The following is a 16,878-nucleotide window of genomic DNA, read 5'->3' on the forward strand; positions in this document are numbered from 1 at the left end:
CACTAATCACTGTCGTGCGATATCCTTCTATAAGATTCAGAGTGTTGGGGTGAACAGCAAAAATTCCAAAAAAAAACACGTAAACATAGAGAACTGCCGCCGGCCAACACTGCGCAACACCGGTATCGTGCAGATGATTTGGAGGTGCGCTGGGCATGTCTGCCAGGACACCGGCCAACTGGCGCAAGCGACACTGCAACTTCCGTCACCCTGTTTATCGAATCATACTCAATGAGTCACGGGGCGATTAATTAGAACCGTGACAAAGATAAACCAGGTACAAATCCGGTCAAAAACAAGGCGAGTACAGACACTGGTCCTTGAGCAGTATGGTTGGGCTATCTAGGAAGGCGGATGGTGACATAAAGCGCTTCCGCATGACCTCCTGTCGAGCTCATTTTCGGTTCCTTATAGAACGCTGCATCTGGAGGCGTTATGAAGTCAACATACAAACTTTACGTTTCAGGCACTTCTTCTAACATGCTATTACTGATCTCACAATTAAAGTTTTCGCGCAGCGGAGTAATAAAAGCTTTGGCTTTAATACTTAGTTTTATTGCGATAAACAAATCGATGTTTCCTGTTGCACAAGCGCTGACGCTATAAAACACTGAATCTTTTAAATAAAACAAAGCAGTATGTTGTGTTTACGGCCCCTTTATTAAAGGCGCGGGCGCGGGCAGATGGCGCAAGCAGTGTGTTTATCTTTATTCCGTTGTACATTTCACGAGGTTGACCTCATTCTAGCACGGAGGACACACGGTCCTGTTGTGGGACAGGGGAGCAATGGTAGGTAAGATGGTTTACATCATGTTTGTTCACTGCCCTTAGAGTGTTCACTTGAACCTGTCAAAAGAAAAGTAATTACGCCCGCAATTTTTCGTTTGTGGAAACAACTGCGGGATCATTGTAGATGGCGTAGTATTTTTTAGTGGTAAATTTCACATAAAGCATGAGGGTGCTTCTATTGAGACATTTGTGTACATTAATGAGGATGATTTATATTAGTGACTTCGTTTCTTCAATCCTTGTCTAGTTTTATGACGATTCAATCAGTCTTTAAACGCATGCTGCTACTCGTCGTTCTTGTTCGTGTTGTTTCTTCAAGCATAGCACATACCCAATCAGAGGATCGGGCAAACATCAGTGGTTGTAAAAGAAAAACGTTTACCGAATCAAGGGGCGCTGTATTTTGGGCAATTGGAAAGCATTCTGGATGTAGAAATAAATGAAAAAAAAATGAGAAATTTAAAGTGAGAGTAAACAATGCATATTTAATAGTGACAATTGATTATATTTTAATGGCGTTCAGGAGGGGCCAGAAAGCGTCCCGGCGGCAGCTGAACACCGTCCCAGAAGCCCCGAATGAATGTTAGGCCGGCACTGACATGGCAAACCGAAGGCTGTGAAGCGGCATCTCAAGGAGCTGGAACCCGAGTCAAGCAAAACGTTGACAGGATAACAGATAATGGTCAGAGGACTGACCTTCATCGCAATAACTACACTGCGGTGTTAGAGCCGGACGAGACCTATGAAGGTACCTGTTTAACTCGTGTACTCGACAGCGAAAGGCCGTTACGTTATCCTCTAGGCTGCGTAAAGGGCCCCATTCGGATCTCGAGGAGAACTTTTAACGCGAAGCATTCTTTGTCGAGTACTAACCCACAGCCAGGGCCATGTAAAGCCCTGCATTTCCACAAAAGTGCAGACTTGGTGGGAGTAGTACCTATGAAAGCTTATAAATGGCGTAAATGGAGATAATTGGTCGAACAAAATTTTGAAAAACCAGCAAATAAGAAAAATAGAAAAAATCATGCACCCCTCCGTGTAACGAGGACTATGCTTGAACGCCAATCTTTCGCGTGATGGATTCTTTGGTTGGCCAGTCCCACATTGCGAGTATGTTTTACTCTGGAGGTACGCACCTCTTTTCGAGAATACCCACAACAACTCTCGGGTGTACCCTCCGCCGTGGCTCAGTGGCTATGGCGTTGTGCTGCTGAGCCCAAGGACGCGGGTTCGATTCCCGGCCGCGGCGGCCGCTCTTCTGATGGAGGCGAAAAGCGAAAACGCCCGTGTGTACGATATTCCGGCACACGTTGAAGATCCCCAGGTGTTCAAAATTAATCTGGAGCACTCCACTACGGCGCGCCTCATCGCCTGTGTAGCGTCGGCGCGTTAAACCCCACAATCAGTCAATCAAACCAACTTTCGGGTGTGCGTCTGTTGTGTGAGTCAGTTGTGTATCGTCCCAAGTGGGGTTTTCCAGTTTGCAGTTAGTTGTCTGTCTGCGTGTCCCATGTTTGCTGCCAAGATTGTCGGAGCGCCCTTCGTACCAGTGGTTTTAGGTCAAGGTAGGGAACACACAGTACTTCCACACTGTCGAGGAGAGCTGCCACAGCGACATCCTGTGGCACAGCGGCACCTGAATTAGCCTTAGCACAGTTACGGGTAGCCATACACATGCAGCACACCTTCAAGACAGACTGACTCCCACCGACTTGGGTACGGGTCTTCATAACAGTTTCCCAACAAAACATGTACGTGAGACAAGTGGAAAGACGTAAACCCGGTCGTAAATACGTAAACCCAGCGTAAACCCGCGAGACATTTCAGGACCTGAGTGGGCGAAGAAATGCGGGCCCGTAACCGTTTAACCTCGGGGTAACCTCAAGCTGCTCGAGCTCTGGATTCGCCCAAGCAATTGGCAGTATACCCCTGTTAATTCAATGCCTCGAAATTTCCCTCCTTGGAACGTTACTCCCTTGCAAATTCAATGTCGCATCCCTGGAATTGGCCCCAAGAAGACAATGCCCCATACTTAAATACTACATATCGTGCTAGAATACATGTGTAAAATGCATTCGGCTCGAACTCACATATTTATGGATGGATCGTCATCCACGCAAACTCTTCATCTGGAATGTACGTGCCACTTACGGGTGAAATGTTTTCATTTCGTATGGGGCGACCAACATCATCTACAGCGGCTGAGCTCTGTGCCCTTGAAGAGTCAATTGTTTACGTCCTGCGCCACCAGCCGCATCAGTGGAGAATATTTAAAGACTCCAAGGCAGCTCTGCAAGTTTTGTCAAGGAGGAGCAGGTCTTCCCCTCACCACCGCAGCCTCCGATGTCTCCTACCTTCACCACCTCGCTTGCTGCTGGACACACTATAAAATGGCAATGGATACCTGGCCACTGTGGTATTATTGGAAATCAAAACGCCGATGAAGCGGCTCGTATAGGCCTTAACCACTGGAAATACCGCAAAGTGTACTTTACAAAAACAGAGGCTTCTAACATGGCCAGTCGCTTTGCAGTAACTGAAAGAAACCAGCTATGGTGCAACGAACCGAATAACGAAGTATTTTTGCACGCGATTGACCCTGAATTGAAGTCAAGACTTCCAAGACAGCTCCCTCGTAGGCTGGAGACGTTATATCATCGCCTACGACTGAACTCGGCCTACACTAACAGTTACCTTTTTCGCCTTGGACTGACCACCAACCCGTACTGCGATAACTGTTCTTCCGTAGAAACCGTTGAACATATTTTATTAGAATGTGTGGCCTATTTGGCACCAAGATCCCGTTTTTTTTTTTTTAAGATATTGAATGCCTAGATCAAGGGCCGTTAACTTTGAAGACCATCCTAGGACCATGGACTTGCCCCTCAAAACAGCGTCAGGCTCTAAAAAGTTTGTTTTCTTATTTGGAAGACATTGGCCACATTTCAAAATTGTGAATTCTGTGACACAATCTACATAATAGTCCGTCAAGTCCGTCAAGCCAGGCCAGGGTTTTTTCTTTGTTTTTTTTCTGCCCACCTCTTTCTAGGGCCTGTTTTCCCTACATCCCCGACCCCTAGCAGAGAAGTATGTAAGCGATTGCAAACGCCGGCAAAACTCTCTGTTTCTTTCAATAAAGAGCCTTCTCTCTCTCTCTCTCTCTCTCTCTCTCTCTCTCTCTCTCTCTCTCTCTCTCTCTCTCTCTCTCTCTCTCTCTCTCTCTCTCTCTCTCTCTCTCTCTCTCTCTCTCTCTCTTGTTTCTTTATTCAAATGTTTGGCGCAACTATATACTTAACATCCGAGGGGACGGTGACGTCGCAGTAGATATTCGGTGTGTTGATTTTTCTTCCAGCACATACCCAGCACGCGCCAGACAAGGGAGGATGGACTTATAAAGCGCAGCATCCCGACTTTCCATAGCTTTACCAGTATGCAGAGCACGCCCTAGGAAAAGGAGAAACGTCGCAGGGGCGTGGCCGATTGACTGTGCCCGATCAACGATGGATTCTCTCCTTTCCGGCCAGGACATAAACGAGACGCCAGCACTCTCAACGGGAAGTGGTCTCCACGGGTGACGAACGTGCCCAAATTACTCGGGGACACAGCTAAAGACATAATGAGAACGATCACGTAGAATTAGGGGCTTCATTGTTTATCCACGTCTCCTTTATTATGGGAGGGTCTCGCTTAAGGGGAAGGACTATCTGGATTGCAGACAACGGGAACACCGGCGTTGCTACTCGACTAGGGCACTTGGGGAGAACATACGTGCCCTTCGTGCCGCAAGGAAGAGCGGTAACGATTCTTCCGAATAATGAAAATCAATGCCTCCCTTGCTGCGACCAGACAGGCCGGCCTTACGAGCTGGTCCTTAGGACTAAGCGCTTCCTGCATGGCGCATTTCTCTTCGGGCGGTGTCCAACCGGGGCAAATGGCGCAACAGGGTGGACAGTAGGCAGAGACCAGGTTTTCTTGTATTGCTCGATGGCAACGATAAATTCTAATCTTGCCTATTGTTTATTTCCGGGGAAGCGCTAAATACCCGCATCGCTCAGTCACTCGTTACAAAGTGTCGCGAGGCGCCCCGCACTTTACTGGCGCGCGTTCTGATTAGGTAAAAAATACTCGCAAACCAGTTTTCTCGGCGGCCCGCGCGCCTTCCGCTTCGGCGGACCAGCGTTACTTGTGCGCGCTGGGCTGCTAACATCGCTCGGCGCGGTGTGCTCCGCTGCGTATAGTTCAGGAGTGTTTCGCACCGTGCGCTTAGTTTTTGCGGAACTTTCAACTGTTTTAGCCAATGCTGTGGTGCTGTTCAAGGCGTAAACGTCGCTTGGTCAGCGCTGTGCGGTGGTGGGTTATCGAATAACCAGAGAAAGCGAGAAAAATTCCGCCATCTCCACGAAGTAAATGATGATGAGAGGGGCGAAGCTCTAATGCTTATCGGTAAAAGCGTGAAACATTCGCCCGAACATCTTTTGAAGACTGGACACGTTGTTGTAGGGGTGTTTTTATGTACACTTATATACATGGTGTTTATTACTTACATATCGATGCAATTATGTACACTTATATACACACAAGATGTAATCATTTATATATCGATGAAATTATGTACAAGGATTACATTACTGATTATTAAGCTGTGGGAAGCGCTTTCCTTTGAAGATAATAATTTTGTGGTCGGTGAAGTACGTGGCGAGAGGATCTTGGATGAGAGGTTGTACTTGAAAGTTGGAGAAGGCGTCGATGTTTGTGGTTGTTATGTAGGGGTTGTTTTGGACGATGAGAATCTCCATGGGTAAGTTGGCGAATTCGGTGTGTGACAGTTTAGCCACCTTGGCCGTCGTGTTCTGCAGAGCGTCTTGTGTCGTGTACCCCCGGTACGTGTCTTGAGCTCGCAGGCGACGAACGACAACCTCTTCTTCTTCCTCTTCTCCTTGTTGGGTAGCAATGAACGCGTTAAACGTTTTGTCCTCTTCTGCCAATCTTTGGTTGGCCAATCCCTAGGGGGATCCTGCCACAATCATCATCAATGTGCCGTGTCGTATACAGCAGCAACGAGGGACGGGACAGGGCCCGAGCAAGAGGAGCTTCGGCCCTAAAAAATGATATTACCCGACTCTTCCCGTCAACCCACTATAGAAACAGGATTTCTAAAGTAGCGAATAATTTTGAATATTTTTTTTATTGAAGGATTTCGCAGCCATCACTGAACGGTGCGATTGTGCTAGTCATATATCTAAACTTGACAGCGCTTAGAAATAGCCCGACGTGGAACGATTGACCTGCTCGTCCAAATTCTAATTGGGCAGCATTAATTTCTTTGGTGTACCGGTAGGGTGCCGGCATGTACGCGACTCACGGAGAATAGGCATCCAAGCCGCGTATGGTAATGCGTAACCTGCGATAGGAAAATACTTCAGTCGTCGTATCAGACGACAGGCTGAGTAAGTGGCGGCTCTTCCCCTGAACTTGAAAATTTTGGGAGAATGAGTGAGTCGCTCGTCCGCTGAACTTCGAAAAATTTGGGAGAAGCCGCGGACCCCCACCATGCGCGCGCCAGTGGCTGTCGTCATGCGCTCCTCACGGAATGACCGACTCCGGTAATCACATCATGTATTATCTGGATACCGGAGAGGAAGCAAGGTCCTATTCCTCCCCACGAGGAAGCAACGAGGGTTCCTCGAAGAGTCACGAGAGACCTCGTTCAGATAGCACAGATATATGGCCCGCCCTTGTTGAGCAGCGAATCGTCAATTCGTTCCCCAACAGGGCAACGCCGCATCCCCCGCTCCCCACCCACGTGAAGGCTCCATCAACGCAGGAGGCGCGGGTGTGAACATGATTGCGTGTTCATGGATACACCTGTTATTTCCTTCTGCGCCCCGAACCTACTCGAGCGAAAAAGGAACTAACCCTAAATTTTTTAACAGCGAAGCTGTTGCACAAGCCGTAATTTTGCCGTTGCAGGAAAAAAATACTAAGAAAATGCCGAGTGCTCGTGAGTGCGTGCCTCGCGGTGACCAACGAGTCCCCGGCTGGCTGAATGGCTCCAGCAATAAAAAAAAAGAACAAAAAAGAAAGCATACAGCGCTGTTGTCAAGCGCTACCGCGTATGTACAAAAAGAAAAAAGAAGAGAAAAAACTCCAGCGCTAATGCTACAGCTTAAAAGACACCCTGCTTGGGAGAGGTCACCGCGGCCGCCGCATATTTTCTAGAAGCCTTTATGGACCGTTGGAAACATGGCTACGAGTGTGCCACTCCTCCCCGAGACGACTTGCGATTCCACCACCGCTGCCCCGAGTCGATGAAGAAGAGCTGGTGGAAGCCTACAATGCTGAGGATGACTTGGCATCCACCACTCGCCGCGAAGAAGACGACGACCTCTTCGATGCATATGACGACGATTACTAGCCCCGCAACTATCGCACGTGGGCATCACGGGCAACGAGGTTGCAGACGCCCTGGCCAAGGGTGCTGCTCGCCAGGCAGGGGTACCAGCCTCTCGGGATGTGGTGTCATTCGACGCTGCAAGGACTATCCTGGCCCGAGTGGTGGAGGGTCAACATCCAGATGCTCGAGTGGTCAGTGGTCAGGCCCCACGGCTCCTGCCCGGCCGCATTAGTAGAGGCGCCCGTTCGCTCCTGCTTCGCCTTCGGCCTAATTGCTGCAACGTGGGAGCCCGCCTGCACCACCAGGGCCGCCGGGCGTCCCCCACCTGCGCCGACTGCCCAGAGCCCGAGACGCTCGAGCACTTACTGTGCTTTTGCCGCCAGCACGACACCGCGAGGGAGGAACTCCGGACCGCATTCCAGCGACTCGGTGTACCAAGCCACAAGCTGGAAGACTTGCTTTTCCCCACGGGATCGGACGCTTTACGACGGGAGGTCTTCCAGCACCTCCTCAACTTCCTAGTTGTGGCAGGACTACTGCAGCGTTTGTAGCCGTCACGCCTTGGACGAAACGAACGCTGCATAGACTGTGCCCCACTCTCTTCCTTCCTTCCTCTTTCTCTCTTCCTATCCTTTCAACCCCCCCCCCCCCCCTTCCCTTCCCTGGACTGGGTTGTATGAGGGTGAACTCCCCGACTGAGTTCAACAATATCCCCAGTTCTTTTCTCTTCCCTTCTTTCTTAATAAATCACTACCACCACCACCACAACTATGCAAATAAACAATGATACTGAAACTTAACTATGTGTCCGCCAACGCTCACCTACGACAGCCTCGCCATTCAAGTCTTGTGCCTGAGTGCAAGCTTCCTAATTTTTTTTTTCACGAATTCAAAAGAAAAAAATTAGTTTTTTTTTTTCCTTGGATAACCCACTGAGTGCACAATATGCAAAAATGATCCGGCTTTCCTAGCATGGAGCGCGAGCCAGTCAATATAACAAGCTAGTCCCGCACCAGTTGAGTATGTGGAATTTTGGGCACCGCGAGTAAAAGCTTCGCGCGTCGGACGCCGATCAAAAAGCGAGAAAAAAAGAGGGAGATCGCGAAGTGACAATTTCCAAACTCAAAGGCGCGCATGTGCCCCAGTTCAATTACATTTTCGCATAATTAAGGCTGGATACTCGCAGTAAGGCTGGGCGTCGAATCAAATTTTAACCTGATTAATCGACAAGATTTATTCGGTTAATTGATCGATTAAGCAGCTGCATTGGTTTATGGAGAAAAAAGGTAGCAGTGAACTTTATTTGTACCAAAAATCTGTAAAAACATACTTCACGTTTGGCTGGTATTTCTATATGTCACGATCCGACGCGGTCAAATACTTCAGAAATTCTTAGCGAGTATCGCGGTGCTCCGCTGACAAACAACATTTTCGGACAACAGTATGCGTCTTGGCCTTTTCACAGAGGTGTAATCTGATCATAATCATGAGGCTGATGCGGCTGGGACGCTTATCACCGCGTTCATCATTTACCCTATTTCTGGAATGAGGAACATTGGCGCGCGCCGATGTCCCCGCCTGAATTGCAGCGGCGCCGAGCAAACGTGGTCTATTGTCTATAAAGTGCCAAAACGGTCTAAGTGTCTGTTCGCCGATGGCTGTACTACCTAGAGGTACTCGTATTTGTATAAAAAATACCCAGTTTCCATGTCTGTGTTGGCTATCAGCTTGGGGTTTTTAGCGCTGATCCCTGAGGATGCCTACATAGTTTCCTGTTGTGACGTATGCTATGTGAACACGAGTATGACCCGCAGCATATACTTGCGCCAATTTCACCATGACACTCTTGGTACATGTTGCTCACATCGCTTCAACCGATTAACCGATTTAAAAAATTAATCGCGACTAAACCATCAATCGATTAATCGGAAGGTTAATCGATCAATCGCTCACCCCTAATATCAATGTTGTACTTGCTATTGTTTGGTGAAGATGCCGCATAAGTGAGCTTTCAGTGTAAAGTTTACTTAATAGTAAAGACGTGACGGTTACGGGCGCATTGACATATACATGTCGATTCATACACGTACCGATATTTAACGTGTAGGAGCTCCGGCTCGAGGCGCGGAAAGAGCGTGAACAGAACCATGTTGGTAGAGTGGGCGTCGCTCTAGAGTTCACTTTTGCTTAAATTTTGCCATAAGTGACACTACCGGAAATGTCAATAGAAATGTAATTTAACATTTTTCGCTAAAAAACAGGTTAAGTTGAATTTTGTTGCCATCTTCGCAGTTCAAGTGTTCGTGCTGCCCGCAGAATTAGAGTAGTGGATCTCAACCATGAGAGTGCGGGGACCTCTTTTGAACTCGCAAAAGTGATGGAGGACCCCACGATGAGCTGTATTTATCCGTGTCACAATGTCAAACAATTTCCACATCTAGCTATAGAAAGTCGTCCACACATATCTGATGTATGTGCCCGCCTTTTGAAACTGACGTTTATGCTGATGCACGTCATATGGTCAAACGACCTGCCTCTTCAACTCAAAGTCGCCCAAACACTCATCTGGGTTTAGTGGGTCTGGCTGTCTTGCATATCTGGTTTGTTGGGGGAAAATCGGGCGTTAAACTTTGTGCTACGCGGAGAAAAACTAAACGTACATGGCATGCAGTCAAGCCACATTTCTGCGTTGGCAGCAAGGTTTAGAAAAAAGGAAAAATGAATTGTGAGGAGGGGGGGAGGGGGGTAGTTTTGGAAAAGGCTACCCAGAACCTTAAAATGTCCTTGCGGGCCCGTGGACATAAATTTGAGAACCACTGAAGTAGAGTATGCATCAGCAGGCAAATTTTCCGCTCTTCCACAAGTGGCTCATGAGAGTGACAAAACAGCTTGAACAAGCAGCATCTAAGTAGAAAATATCCAGAGAATCCCACTGTAGGTGACCCCAGATTAAAAAATTATTTGAATGGCTGCCATTTTAAGTTAACGTAAACTTGTAGGTACGCCGGAAACGCCGGAAACGAACCGAAACGAGATGTTTCAAAACAGCTTGCGCGTCAAATCCAAGCCAACTGTATCCAACGCTAGCCGCTGACGCTAATGGCGTTTGCGGCAGTCTCTTCAGCCTTCTTGTTTGTAATGATTAGTTCGACATTTTAACCTCTGTTCTTGATGAACGTAGCGCAAATGAATGTCTTAAAGTCGTGAGTGGTTGTCTTTTATTAATCGTGGTAAGGAACCCGGCTTCACGTAAGTAAAGTTGTACACTCCTTAAGCTTTGTTTTTGCTTTACTTTCACTGCGGACTCGTCGCTTTTAGTATTCCCTCCTACTTTACTACTCACTCGAGCCAGCATTCGACAGCTTACGCGGATGAAGTGATAATTAGTGAGTTCGTCTTCTGCGTTTTTCTGCTGTTTGCAGGACTATCGAATCGACATGTTTCATAAGGGAGGAGAAGGGCGACCGAGGGGCTTTGGCTTCGGCAGCTTCGCGGTTTCTGCGAAGAAACCCGACCCTCAGCTTGGTCGCAGTGCTTTTCAACCAGAGACTACACCTGTGCCAGCTTTGCCGGTGGTTAACAGGCACGGCTACACTGGCCTGAGCACGATAACCCAGAACGCTCTTGACATCAACTACGGCAACCTCCGCAAGCGGCCCAAGACCGAGGAAGAGTAAGGATGCCTTTGCTCATTCGATTAAAGGCCGGCAACTGTTCGCGTGCTCCTCTAGAGGGCGGACGAAGGCCGGAGTAGCAATGCCACGTAATTAAAAATTTTGATCGATGCAGAATTCAAGCGTTCCGTTCGTTCAAGCACGCTAGCTCTATCAAGCTCTGTCTAACGTAACCCGATCCCAGAGGCTAAAGGTATGTCGCACGAACTCAGTACTGGAATTCGGTAGTTGTGTTCAAAAGCACGTAAAACGTACCAGGATCTCAGTGGTTAAAAGTACACACACACACACACACACACACACACACACAAAAGAAAATCTGTGACAGCAAACATAGGGGCTCGTGGCACTCAGTAAATGCAGAGCAGTCTAACGACAGGCTGGCACAATCCCGTAGTTTGCATGTTTGGCGCTTGATCGCGTGGTTCTCTGCTGCAGTATAGTTACGTCACGATATCTGGAAATAATTGCAGGGAAGTCACGAGCAAGTCAGGCATGTTTTATCAAGCAGCGAAACTCAGCGAAAATCTTCAAATTCATTTTTAGCTGTTATATTGAATGACGAAAAAAGCTTTATCCTTTTGCAAGAATATTTCCAGACGCCGGGACGTAAGTATTGCAGGAGGCGATCTTTCAGTCAAACGCCTTAGGAGGTGGGTCCTCTAAATCTACAAACTCTGAAAATGTGCTAGCATTGCACCAGAGTACTCTATTTGTACGGAGCGGCAAGTGCTTCCGTGTTTAATTTCATAAAGCTTTTGACTGTATGTCGGACATACCCGGCAGTCTAAAGATGCTTCAGACATAGCCCCTACTGGTCCATCGGACACATCCGCTGGTGTATTCCGAGCATTCCAGAGAAGGTGAAGGAGGAGGAGAAAACTTAAATTTAACAATGAGATCGAGCTGATAAGTGGGTGGGGTCCTCAGTCCAGGGCTCTGTTGGTGTGGCCTTCGGCCTTTGCCCTTTCAGCGAGCCAAAGCTGCTTACATAGTTCCCGAGCTGGCAAGTTCATTCTCCCACTGCTTGTATGTAGGGTACAAATTGGGGCAAGATCTGGGTTGAAATGGCATGCCAAAACCACATGGTAGTATGTTGCTGGATTGTCGCAGTGTCGGCATAGGGAGTTATTTTACATTGGGGGGTGAATGGCGTGTTGCCATGTGGGGTGTCAACATGTGTTCATTGGAGTTGTTGGAGGGGGAGTTCTTGTTCTTTTGTTAACTTTTCATCTGGTGGTGGGAAGGTGTGTGTTGTGAGCACGTAGTGTTGGGTGATATCGTTGTATGTAATAAGTAGAGGATGAAAGTTCAAAGGAGTACTGACACGAAATTTTCGTGTTACGTTTTTTTCGCTGCTATGGGTGTCTACCAGCCCACTAATCATAGAATGGCTCATTAGACAGTCGATTGCAGCGTAAACAATCATTTACAGCGTCGTTGATTTGGGTCAGTTTCGGTTTTGCCAAAAGGAAAGCAGAGCGGCTGCCATGACAGGAGGGCGCCCATGACGTCACTATTCTTGTCGCAACGCTGCCGGTATGGACGCATGAGTGAGCGCGCATGTGTGCCTACACCGACCGAGTTTTAGATGCAAAGCATCTCTTGCTCTCGGCTCCATCGTCCGTCGTCCATCCATCCGCCGGCCCAGGAAGACACCGGCAACACTGCCGCTCCAGGAGCCCTTTAAGGGGAAGCGTGCTCATCTCATGCCGGCCCAGGAAGACACCGGCAACACTGTCGCTCCAGCATCTCATGGTCGGGGCTGTGTCCCTCCCTTGTTGTGGCGCCGTCCACACCCCCACTGCGCATGCTCGGCTCATCTCGGGCCGGCCCAGGAAGACACCGGTAACACTGTCGCTCCAGGAGCCATTAAAGGGTAAGACACCACCGGACGTTCAGCAAGCCGAGCAGCACAGTGGGGGTGTGGACGGCGCAACAACGACAAGGGAGGGACATAGCCCCATCGCATCTAACAAAATTACACCATCTTCCCGTAGGGGAACCCTGAGTAGTATGCGAAACAACCGTGGGCGCAACGCAATTTCCCATTTCGTATTTCACCATCCCCATGCGCCCGGGCAGCTTGACGTCGTTCTCAAAACCATGACGTGATGCACACGGCGTCACATCGCGCACCAACGGCAGCGAGCGCGTCGGCTACGTCACGGGAGCGCCAACGTCGGCAGTTTGGGGCAAGGAGCAGATGATGTCGTGCTGACCCACTGTGGGCTTTCTTGTGCGGGCAAAGATTAAAATGGATTCAAAATATGTTATACTGAACGGTTACAGTTGAAACTTGCTCGGATATATCTCCTGATAAAAAGGAAGCAATTTACATAGTTATCTCAGCTATGAAATTTCGTGTCACTACTCCTTTAAGCAAAATGCCTATTTTCCCCTTGAGTCCGTATCAAGCCTATTTAACATATAAGCATGCGCTAAAGAAAAGGGAGCATTTCACTCAATATTGTATTGTGCCTATAATTGCCTATCCTGACAATATGGGTTTTTAGTGCCTATTTTGACTATACAGGCCTGTATGGGCCTTTTAGCACCTGACAAGGCCTTTTTTTTTTATGGCTTTTTTTTTTTTTTTTTTTTCGAGTCGATGTTCTGCAAGGGTTGTTCTTGCTTCAGAAGCCCGCAACTGGGTGTTTGTTGCACGCTGTTTGCGAGAAAAATTCTCAAGCTGTGCCAAACACACCGAGAAATGCAAACGAGCTGCCGCCACATCGACCAAACCACCAGAGGCCCGTGCGCAGCAACCCTACAGCCAACCTCACTGACATCACCTCTGTCCACGCGAGCTGTTTTGTTGTGTCCTCCAAACTATAGAGTTTCATACAATAACAACTAGAGAGGAATCTGGCGCTGCAATCGTACACCTCATTGGGCGTGATGGGTATTTCTGGATTCAGATTGGCGCTCGATGGCTTGTGGAAGTTACTATGGATTGCAGGCAGTTTTGTTTTCGTTTTGGATTTACGTGAATGCATTTGCCTACGCGGGGTGTTGGAAGAAGCTATCAAAAATACGTTTCTCCTTGAACTCCATGCCGCGCGCGCTCTGACGCCGCCCTGAGTGGAATGTTTTATAACCAGAGTTGTGAATTGGGTGGGTTATCAATTCATTGCCAGCACAGCGAGCACGAAAACACAAATGACGGCGCCCTGTGCAGCGAAGTTGTCTGCGAATTAGGTGTTGCGGCGCTGCTCATTCGGCAGAGCAGTGTATTGTCGAAGCTGACGACGATTGCGAATCGCTTGGAACAGCCACACCTTCCATGCAAACGCCAGCTCCTACGGTGTAGAGCAGCAGTACCAGCGGCTGATAGGAACGCAACTTGATGACGGTCACTAATTCAGGCAATAATAACTTCTCCAAAGGTAATTGGGTTCTGTTTTTTATGAGCACAAAACTTTTCTCTTCGTATTACAAACCACCAGCGCCGAAACTTTTACAAATAGTTTTTGAAGAAGTCCGCGTCCTGCTGTAGTTGGCGGCAAATGGCAAACCTGCTCCACAAACCTCCTCCACTCCGTGTCTGCTTTTTATTTAAACGCGCCGTTTAATTTCGTACAAAACTGATTTTTCGTCACTAACCTTTTTGTAGCCATGTAATTTGTAAACGGAGAACCAGGCAATAACAGTTTTTTTTGTCAAAAAACACAATTTGCGCAGCCAGAGGCCCGTTTTGATCCTACGCAATCCAGTTTCCGAACTACCCATCATTTCCATTGAAGCGTACGCGCCGCTGCCATGTTCGCGTTGACACTAGCGCCAGTTTCCCCTCTAGTTATTATTGTATGAAACTCTGTGCTTCAGACCAACAGCAAACCTTGTGCCCTATTCATTGCTAACGCAATAAAAAACAAAAATGAAGAAAACGAACCGACACAGCCGGGCATACGCCACTTAAGGTCAAGGGCGCCTCCGAGGGGAAACCCACATGCAAATAAGACAAACCATTTTAAGGTGACGCCATGAACACAAGCAGAATTATGCACCAATCACAGGTGCACCGCCAGCCAGCAAGATGCAGCACGTGTAGGATGAAGAAGGAACAAGAGACGGAGCTTATAGGAATGAGCATCTCGGCACTTTTCAAGTATTCTAGTTGCGACAGCCATCATTGCTATGCAGGGCAACATTCAAGGGCATTTGGAAACCTAGCAATAAGGGAATTCGTTGCAAAAAATCTTTTTTTTTTTTTAATCTTGCGTGCTGTCTAATATTGATAATTGGTATATAGGACATAGTTACTCAATGATGTTAATCCTGCAACTTCGCTGGTCATCTGCTTCTGCAGAACAGACTAATTCAGTAATTCTTACAGAATTGTTGCACTTCCCTGTACTATCCATAGGGTTCATCCGTGTTGGGAAGAGCTGAAAAGATCGTTGTGCTCTGTCAACGAATAAATACGTGCAGTCAAGGTCTTTCTTCGAGGCGCAGTTGTGTCTTCAAGCAGCGGTTACCGATTGTGCCTCTTCCACCAGAGCCTGTTGTTACCCTTTAAAAAAACTTGGCTAAGGGCAGAAAACTACAAACGAAACACTTGCCAGGGGTATTAACAGCTTTGCAGTCTACAGAAGAGTCGCTGCCCAAATTATTTACACCACGCTACACTTGAACGTGACTTGTCACATTCATGTGGTTATTTCACACTCTTAGCAGAAAGAATTTCCACAGCCGAGAGCTTGGGCTCAACTCTGACTGAGAATTCTGAGCTTATTTTGAAGGTCCAGGACAGATCCGCCACCATTCCCGAAGTGCTGGTTGCCGATAGACCTATTCCTGTCTGAAATTCTCCTACTTTGTCTGACATAAAATTCCCGAATTCCCTGTGCTAAAAGGACTACTGAAGGTTTTGAGCAAAAAACATTGATATTCTCAATGGAATCAGGTCATGGAGTGTCCCAAAGTCAGGCACGCTCCCCCAATTTTCTTTTTTGCTTGCAATTTTCAAACGAAATCAGGTACCCAACTGACCAAGCTACTTCTGCTTACTTTTATTAGCGAGAGTCAACGTTAATTATGTAGTTACTGTTCTTTTCTTTGCTGTACCTTTAGCCTCTGGGATTGGGGCACGTCTAATATATCTTTAGACACTTTAATTAATGCTATCTTGAGTGCCTATTGCGCGCTGCAGTGGTATATTAGGCGTTGCCATGGAGGCATTTATTAATCCTATTGTTTATTATGGTGGCTACTTATTAACTTATTGTCTATTATGGTGGCCTGAGCAGCAGCTATGCTTTCTTTTATGCCGTTAGATTTGGATTAATCATTGTAGTCAGTTGAAAATCTGTTTTGATAGATTAAATGCAGAACCAGTGCTACCGTGTTGTGATAATGTCTTCACTTGTGAATGCAAGGGGCCTGAGTACAACTGTGACTCGAGTTTCCGTTTTGAGAATTTAATTTTTTTTTCGCAGTAGAGAGGAGCAGCACAAAAATGACATGTAACAACAGACAAAGGAGACAGTGCTGTCATCTTGGTCTCTTGTCTCATCATTTTTACACTGTTCCCCCACCCGCCGTGGTGGCTCAGGGGCTAAGGCGTTGGGCTGCTGAGCATGAGGATGCGGGTTCGATTCCCGGCCGTGGCGACCACTTTTCTGATGGAGGCCGAAAGCAAAAACACCTGTGTGCACGAGATTTCGGCGCACGTTAAAGATCCCCAGGTGGTCAGAATTAATCCGGAGCCCTCCACTATGGCATGCCTCATCGGCTACGTTCCGTCGGCGCGTTAAAGGCCAACTGCACTCAAATTTCACCTTGACCAAATTTATTTTTAATGCATAGTAAGTACCTCCAAATCAGATTGGACACGAGTAATAGCCCCGTGAAACGCCTCGTTAATCAGTCAGAAGAGTTTAAAAAGCTCCGCCGCAGACCACGGGGCACCTGCCGGCAGATCCCGTAAACAGCCATGACACGCCTGTGACGTTTCAGCCGACGGGGGCTTCTTCCTCTGGCCAGCCACGTAGCTGGAGAACCGGTCGAGCTCTGCCA

At 47.8% G+C, this 16,878-nt stretch overlaps 1 protein-coding gene across 2 annotated transcripts in view; it reads left to right on the forward strand.

Annotated features, from left to right (window-relative positions):
• Positions 1-768: 768 nt before the first annotated feature.
• LOC144169807 (ATP-dependent RNA helicase DDX42-like) overlaps positions 769-16,878 on the forward strand; it is a 51,287-nt gene continuing 35,177 nt past the window's right edge. Inside the window, exons 1-2 of one of the 2 annotated variants that reach the window (XM_077699164.1) lie at positions 769-789; positions 10,606-10,856. In XM_077699164.1, the coding sequence (XP_077555290.1) occupies positions 787-789; positions 10,606-10,856 (254 nt within the window). In that variant the 5' untranslated portion in view covers positions 769-786. Of the gene's footprint in view, positions 790-10,243; positions 10,433-10,605; positions 10,857-16,878 lie in introns of those variants that run through there. The other variant, XM_077699165.1, reaches the window with a different exon arrangement.

The sequence above is a fragment of the Haemaphysalis longicornis genome, unplaced genomic scaffold (assembly GCF_048455015.1).
Source record: "Haemaphysalis longicornis isolate Haplotype H1 unplaced genomic scaffold, Haemaphysalis longicornis Haplotype H1 scaffold_2, whole genome shotgun sequence".
NCBI classification, from domain to species: Eukaryota; Metazoa; Arthropoda; class Arachnida; order Ixodida; family Ixodidae; genus Haemaphysalis; species Haemaphysalis longicornis.